The sequence below is a fragment of the Dendroctonus ponderosae genome, unplaced genomic scaffold, assembly GCF_020466585.1.
Source record: "Dendroctonus ponderosae isolate FM_Combo_2020 unplaced genomic scaffold, Dpon_F_20191213v2 Dpon_F_20191213_611, whole genome shotgun sequence".
Lineage (NCBI taxonomy): Eukaryota > Metazoa > Arthropoda > Insecta > Coleoptera > Curculionidae > Dendroctonus > Dendroctonus ponderosae.
The window spans coordinates 1388-10149 of NW_026018827.1; the positions used below are offsets into that span (position 1 = coordinate 1388).

Here is an 8762-nt window from a genome sequence, read left to right on the forward strand (position 1 = left end):
TTTCTGCTTATCCCGCCACCATTGTGACTTAATGCATCAAGAAAAGTACATGATATTAACTAACCAAAACTGGCACTATTGCACAATTTCAGTCCAGAGCACAATTTTTCTGCTCTGTAAATACTCTTCTTCTATATTAATCCTATTTTCTGAGCGTCCAACTTTCACATAAGCCTATAAATTCACCCATAGGTACCCTCCAAAGATGCGCAATTAGGATAGCAAATAATGTCGTCCCAAGTACAATAGATAAAACTAAGCCCTCAGGTGCCATATTAGGAAAACCGATCGTATATTTTTCCATAGATCTGGAACGATTCAAGTCCAAGAAAATTTCATTGTCGCAAAAGCGAACAAAAAACGATTTCATTTCGAGGCATATGGATCTGCCATATGACATTTAAAGTTGACGAGACTTCGGGGAGCTGTTTACTACACCAATCTTACACCGAGCCCGGCTCGGGGATCGAGAAGCAAATTTAAGGGTAAATAAATTGAAAAGTGACATCTTTTATGGTTGTGCGCCCTCAGGGTATTATCGCCGAAATCAAATCTACCCGAGCCATTTGTGCGGCGGTTATTATTTTTTTGTTTTGCTCTCGAACTTTGTCATGTTGAAGATCGGTTGGGTTTTATCAAAATTACTCGAATTTATTAGCCTAATTCTTTTAGGGCTTAATTAGCTTTGTGTGATCCTAATTTTACAAGCACTTCCTGCTCCGCGCTTAATTACTATTTTAGCGCTGCTACGGTTTTTTTAAAGTTATTTGATATCCTCATTTTACAACATCAGTTTTCATGGTTTGCAAGACTATTTGGATCGGTGCAAAAAAGCTGTAACCTTCCTTTAAATTGTTACTTGATACGGAGCTTCTTCAAAAGATTAAGATTGAGGAAAATACGAGTACGTTTAAATGGGGTTCTATGCGTAATCCTGGGGCTTCTTTTGATTCAAGATTCAGTCGCTTTAATTTTCTTTCATTACCTTCTCTCTGAAGAACCACTTTGGTGTTATTAACCAGCTGAGAACAGACTCATTTGACATCATTGTTATACATTTGCAATGAAACAAGAGCCACCCAAATTCCGAACTCCGTTGAGATGGAAAATTAATTTGGTTTTATTGAAATCATTTTATGTCTCGTCTTAATCAGGAACTTTCGCATGTTGCTGATGGTGCTGAACTGACAGACACCCCTTAACACCACAATGGCTTCTAATAGCCGATACATAAAAATATAAATATTGAGGAAAGATTTCCGGGCCAAGAAAGGAGCTTCGGATCTAGTCGTTAAATTTTTAACGAGACTGTCGAACTGCGCTCCTTGATCCTGCCTAGCGTGAAACATCATTAAATTTAAAGCTAATGATGATGGCAGCGGCACTAATCCGCAAGTCACGTCACCCGATAAAATTTTACGGGGGCTAATGGAAAATATTAATTGGGATGGAGATTTCAGCGAAGATTGTGCAGAAAATTGAATTTCCTTGAAGACACCAGGATGGTATAATGGCACCCATACCATCCAAGCCAGGTTTCGTTAACATCCGTTATTTGAACTTGATTACCTTTAATTCGCCACCACCCTGTAGATTTTTTTTTGTGTATCTGCAAATGCGTGAAAGGACAATCCGTTCTCATGTTATCTCAATGTTTAGGAAATTAATAAAATCACTCGAGCTTTCAAATTTTAATCAAATATGCCTGGTATTTTGTCATCTCCTGTAAGTAAGTATGTTAACACTCAAAGGCAAATCGGAGATTCTTAACGAGAGCAATTTTTAAATTCTCTCGAGCGTTTTTCCTCGGCATCTTGAAGAAATGGGCTCGAATTAAGCGACTTTTTCTTGGGGATTTGTTAGTGATTTGGGTAAAGAGCTTGATTGATGGTAATTTAGTAACCAGGATTTTAACAGTATAAAGCGGGGTGGAATATGCTTTTTATTTATTATTAATCAGAAGTTATTATAATGAAATGACAAACATTAATGACAGCATTAATTAATAGAAATATGCATTTAAAAAACCAGCTGAAATTAGCCGCGGTTCAGTCTTTAGTTCGAAATAGTATGTCTACTTAGTTGCAGTCATACAAATAGTTTTTAATTTTCTTAAAAAAAAATGTTACTCATTAAACGCCATACATTACTTGTAACCTAAAAATGCAATTATCAGGTTATTTTCTTCTGCTGTATCCGAGGTTTTTTTTAATTTGGCTTTAGCTTAAGAGTACGCTATCTATTTGTTAGTTTGTAAATGCAGAATATTGCCTCGATAAATGAAAGAATTTCGAGTAATGATATGCATATCCGGCAAATTGAATAAAACATTAACAAATCAATTTTCCACCACTTGTGTTTTGCCTCAAAACCCTTTTCGCGACATTGAATATGAAAAATTTATTTTTCTTGAAACGCAGCTTACACCCACATTTTATAAATAAGTACGAAAGTTTTCAGTAACTTTTGTTATTAAAAAAATATATTTGACACCAATCGCTATTACTTTGGTTTTCTGCTTTGAAATGCCAATATCTATGCGGATAAAGGATTTAACAAAAAATCGATTTATTTGAAAGACACTAACGCGACTCATAACAATACGGTATGAAAGTTGGAAGGGCTTTTAATTATTTTTTTGCGATGATGCCAACATAAGAGGCCGCTTATTGTGCCACCCTTTTAAGCCGGTGTTCGCTTACTCCTGGAATTGGCTATCCAGGGATGGAGTAAACATTTTCGAGTCACCTGTTTTCCACATGAGAATATCTGATTAAACAAAATGGGAGAATGTGATTTTAGTATGGAATTTAAATCAACATTTAAGGATGTTTTTGTTTTTTGATTTTTAGTAGATATATTCAATTAAGAATTCGGCTTTAAAAAATTTAATTATTTTCTTAAAATATTGTAATTTAATGTTAAATTTAATTATTACTGTAATTTTTGAACATATTTACTGCTTATGTATTCAGTTTTCATGAATTTTACAAATTTACAAGTTTGATCTTCTATATTGCTGTTTACATTGATTGAGTAGTTTGGTGATTGATTTAGTTAGAATTGTGAAAAGGCGCCTTGAAAATTTTACTAAGAAACTGCAAGAAAGACGTTCAAATTAAAAAACAATATATCAGCAAAACCCTGAAAAAATGAATCAATTTTTTCTTCCGATAAATGGAATATTTACCAATCCCAGTTTGTATAGTTTATATTTTATATTACGTTTAAAAAAATTAAGGTTGTTTTTAGTCTAACGGTCGCCTAACGTTGAAAAATTAGCGCTCGCAGCATGTTTCAGCAAAAACACATCTAACTGTGGGTTTTACACAGTTTTTTAGGTCGATATTCATAACTTGCTAAAGTATGACACACCATTTATTTTGTATAAGGAACCGCTAGGTTCGTTTTTATTTACGTGTAATAAATAATGTCAATATGTTATGAAATAATTCAGAAAAAGAGGCAAAAATCAAGTTAGAAAAAAGTTACTATATGAAAATATGTTTAGAAAGGTAGGTGGTTTAAGAATAGTTTGAGAATTCTTTTAGTGGTATTTTGCTTGACTAGATTCTAATTATCGCGAAATCCAGTCCTGTCAGCGAACGTTTCTCGCAGCCCGAATTGTCCCGTAAATATATCATCAAAACACCTTTACATCACCCAAGTATGCGAGGAATTAGAGCGGGACCAAGAAAACCGAGAGAAAAAGGACGCAGATAGAAAGATTCTTTTAAGAAAGACGAGAGCGAGAAGGTGGCAGGTTATCGCGGACGTGGGACAGAGCAAGCGACGTATAAAAAAGAAGAAAAGACGTTTATAAGTGTTGCGCGCTTGCGTCTCGGGCGTCGGTAAACCTCTAAGAAACGACGTCGGTCTGAGGGCAAAAATCCGCCGTCTTTCCTGGTTGGTGGCATCGGCGGCGGTGGCGGTCTACCTCAACACGCCCCGCCCACTTGCCACCCTTTGGCCACCCACAACGATCCCCTCAACTACTTTTATACTCTTTCTTAATGTCAGAATATTTCGCGACAGAAAAGAACGCGGCAGGGCGGCTATTTTGCCCGTCTCAGGCGCTTTTTCCGACGGCTAACTCATACTGTGCGCTTTCCATTTTTCGACTAGTTGTGTTGTGTGGTGTTTGCGCGGGAGCTTCTATAAGTAGGTATCTCACCAAAAAATTACTTTGCTCATACTTTCAAACCGAAAAAACCTATCAAAAAAGTCCAATTGGGTTTTTCTGAGTGTCTTCTTCAGTTTTTCGGTCTTTTTATAGTAGTCTATTTCTGGTGTGAAGGTCTGAGAATACAGCGTTGGAGCAGGAGGTTTCGCATGCACAATAATCTAAGTTCTAGTTATTTTAGTCTTTGCCATATTTATGCACTCCACTGCATTATTCAAAGTAATTTAATTTTCTCGTTTCTCATGATTAACCTTCTGGATCATCTTACATTAATCACATCAAACACATGCCGCTCCCGTCTAAGACAAGTGTTGCAAAACGTTCCTCTATCGCCTAATTAGCTTTTTTATGTCGCTCGGCGCCCTTCGCCAAAGTCTCCCCTCGATTTTGTACCAGGAGGGTGAGAACATACACTGCTCAAATAATAAGGGCTTAAATTCAAGTTTATGTGTAATTTTCGACAACATTGACGGATGCTTTAAATTGTTTTTGCATAAAAAGCTTTTGAAATCAAAAGGAAACATTTTTAGAGACAATTAAACTGTAGGTATGTTGTTTTGTTTCGTCAAGAATGCGATTTCGGTTATGGTTTTTGTAAAGCAGCAGCAGAACTTCGCTTAGTAAATATTTTGAAAAATTGACCAACTTTTTAATTTCGAATGCAGATGTCAAGTTTTAGCAATGTTCCAAACGCTACAAACGTATTTTAGTTACCGTCATGTTTTTTCAATAATTTGTTTTATTTTGTATCGTGCACTCTTATTTTGGAAAATTTTATAATTCTTCCTCATCCTTTCAGCTAGTTATTTAGAAATAAACTGCTGTATAGGTTTCTGCTATTAAATAAACCAGTACTTAAGCATTCTTTTTGATTGATGATGATGAGGATTTTGCCAGTCAAAACTGGGAAAAGTAGAGATTCAAAATTGCAATATTTCTGGAGGCCTCTTTTCAAATCGGAAAATTAATAAGAAAACTACATTTCAATACAAATAACTAATACATATAAATTTAATCTTTTAGCTTCATTTGAAAATTCAGTCGGGTGTTTTGGCACCTAAACATGATTTTGAGTCTTTCGAAACGGATAAACTTAGTGCAAATTAAATTTTCAATTATATGTATATATATTATCAAAACTGCTTCTGAAAAAGAAGTTTGCAGTTCATCTAGTTCTATGTTAGAATGTTAAAATTTGGCGGGTCGTTGTACAATATCATTAATAATTATAAATGCAACTGCGTGCTTTTTCGACCTGATTTTATATTTTAAGTTTTCTTTCGTTTTATGGTATTTTATTATACTTATACAATCTATACATTATATATAATGTAAAACTAAAAGAGAACATTTTCGTATGCCACACTCGGTTCACTCAATAAAACAGCTATAGAAATATGTTTTATAAATGTGAAGTTTTCAAAAATTATGAGTTTGATTATTAAACGGTAGCATAATTTTTGTGTACATGATGCACCGATTAACCGACGGCTGTTAGACAAACTTAACAAACACATATAAAGAAGACTAAAAGGAAAGTCTTAGTGTTAGGTACTTCATTTATTAAGGATTTTTTGCTGATGCTTTGAAGAGGTTTGCGAGTAGCGATAAAATTGGGCAATTGGCGCAAAAATACGAAATGGCCTATGGAGAACAAGGGTGTCAAAGATGAATCATAAATCAGCTGATTTTTGCGCCCCCGTTCCGAGCAGTTAACTGGACCAAAACGTGCGCGGCTTGTCAAATATTTCGTTGTTCACCCCTCTTTGATATACTCCCTTACAAAAGACGGGGATAATGGTTTCGAAGTTTATCAAACCTGGACAACACCTGCTTGCTGGTTTCTAATTGATGGATGTTTTGGAGATTTTTATTACATTGAAAACGTTAAGTGGGTATCTACAGTTTATTCATCATTTTATAGAGATTTTTTCACATTCTTAGAAAGTGAGTTAGTGCGCACTTTATATAAATAGCTTTGGCTCAAAGACAATTCCAAATTATTTGCTACAATTTAAAATTTTGGCGTCAATAAAATCAAATCGGTTATTCAAACTGCCTTGCTTTATAACTTCGTGTTTTTGTAGAGGGGCTACATTTGGGCCTAGGACAAACTGTTAAGTTTCAGGTTTACTGAAGGAGTTTTTATGTTTTTCTTAAAATATATTTGCAAATGAGTTACGACTATATGATATAAGACTGTTCACTTTACTCACTTCTTCTTCCTCCCGGTTCAAATCTGACAAAGTTTATCTCCAGCTCCCAAATTGACATAACAGCTTCAAGAAATTGGCTGTTTGTGGAAGATTTTTCATACTCAGTTGCTAACCGAGAAAATGTCCAGTTACGAATTCKCGTGAATAAAATTGATAAACAGCAGKAARAASCTTAACTTTTAGCGATTTTAACAGAATTTCTACCTTCRGGTGGTTARGATTTAACGCGGTTTTGCTGGGTGTTTAAGATGGAAACATGTGATTTTATGGCACAAAAAACCAACTCTCTGATTATTTATTTGGCATTTGGTTATTAATGCATCAATGTTGGCAACTTTTATCGGAAAGTCGGAAATTGAGTTAAAGTTTACGAGTTTATTCAGAAATATTGACAATTTCCTCTGCCAACGCAATAAGTGCTACACCAACACACAACAAAAGATAAAAGTTACAGTTTGGGTCTCATCACCAAAAGTTTACAGATAAACCAAATATCTCGAAACGCCCCTGAAATATGAGACTGTGGAAGACTTTTAAGTAAGCAAATTTTACTTCCAAATATTTTGTTTATTCATGCAACCCGGTATATTGAATTATTATTTGCTCAAGTCGACTGTGATTTTTAGACTTTTTTAGACAACATATTTTTTTTTTGGCAATGGGTTCATGCGAAAAAAATTATCACTGCGAGATCAAAAAGTTGATTTTTTAAGACCACGCCGTAAATAAACGAGACGAGCAAAAAAATAAAAAATGCCTTTTGAGGTCTTAATGCCGGTGGTGTTGAAATGAAAAAGTCGGTTTTTGTCCTACTAAGAACACGAGGAACTTTCACCAATTTTGCATTGTTTCATTTGCTACTCTGTAAAAACTTTGTCTGACACACTAATTATTTGCAGAGCCACGTACTGAACGAAAAAGAACAACACTAAATAATACTTCACACAGAAGTTAATTCGTTTGAAGCAATCGGATTTTATTCAGTTCCGTAGTTAGTCCAAAATTTGTCAGTGAAACGTTGATTTTGTTGAGCAGTTTAGTTCAGAATTGATTCTAATGGTCAGCGGACTGGTTTGCACTGGACTGGATCTTGCAGTCTTGCTTAATGTTGCAAAAAAACCAAGTCCATGTAGTCTTTGGTCTTGTTTTGCTCACCACTAGTTGACTTCATTTAATCGGAAGAATTGGCATCGTTGAAACTGGTGGTTTTTTTGGGCTTTTTAATACTACTGGCAAAGCTTGGACATTTTTGGGGGATATCCATAGTTTGTGTATATAGAGAAAATATGCCTTCAAAATATCAAGAGGTTCATGTTGGGCATTGGCCCTTTCAGAATAATTTTGCTCAATGCCGATACATTTGGAAATATTCTTCGACAAATAAGCATCAAAGCCACCAGCTAATTCAATTATGTTTTTTCAGTTAATTCGAGTGAACAAGGGGACCGAAGCGACTGGAAAGCAACATTCATCCAGCGCTTGCCTCACAGAATGAGCTGGCCAGAAAATTGACTTTTAATCCAAAACGAAACAGATAATCATCGAGCTTAACAAGCGACAAAGTAGCAACACGTTGAGTGAACAATCGCAGTCATGCAGGGCTAATTAAAAACAATTGGCGGAAACGAGAGAGACGAGGACATCAGATCAGAAAAACAGTCGCAAAGAGAAAGAATGTAAAGGATGGGAGTTACCGCGCGCACTTTTCCAACGGCTGCGGTCCACACTTACTACCACAGCAACGCGTGATTTTTCATCACATTTGCGCGTCAGCTCGGCTAGCCATTTGTTTCTCTCTCTGGAAATCTCTCTTGAAAAATCCGCGCCATAATATGCATTAACGAAGTTTTTGCGCGAAATGCCGCTGCTGCTGACGAGAGCATCCGCGATTTAAAGTGCCACCCCGCAATTAGTGAGTTGCATAAAATGCACTTGGCTAGTGAAGTGAGTTCTACCACCGGCCACTACGACAGAAACTATGGTAACCTGACTGCCGAGATGCTGGCTGAAAGAACAATTGATGGCCTGCTGGCGGAACATCCGGGAGAACTTGTTCGAACTGGAAGTCCTCATGTTGTTTGTACCGTGTTGCCTCCGCATTGGCGGTCGAACAAAACACTGCCGATGGCCTTTAAAGTCGTTGCGCTTGGAGAGGTGGGGGATGGTACCATGGTCACTGTCAGAGCTGGTAACGACGAAAACTACTGTGCAGAGCTGCGGAACGCGACAGCCATCATGAAGAACCAGGTGGCCAAGTTCAATGATCTCAGATTTGTCGGACGAAGTGGAAGAGGTAAGGGTAAGAACTTTTATACTTACAGTAGCTAGATCATGCTTAGGTGGACGATCATACTTAGAGAAGG

At 36.4% G+C, this 8762-nt stretch overlaps 1 protein-coding gene across 1 annotated transcript; it reads left to right on the forward strand.

Moving 5' to 3' along the window:
• Nucleotides 1–8325: 8325 nt before the first annotated feature.
• LOC125505021 (runt-related transcription factor 1-like) lies at nt 8326–8692 on the forward strand (the record flags this gene model as incomplete). The annotated part of the gene is made up of 1 exon (XM_048667953.1): nt 8326–8692. A coding segment is annotated over exon 1 (367 nt), but the record flags the coding sequence as incomplete, so codon positions are not given.
• Between the last annotated feature and the right edge of the window lie 70 nt (nt 8693–8762).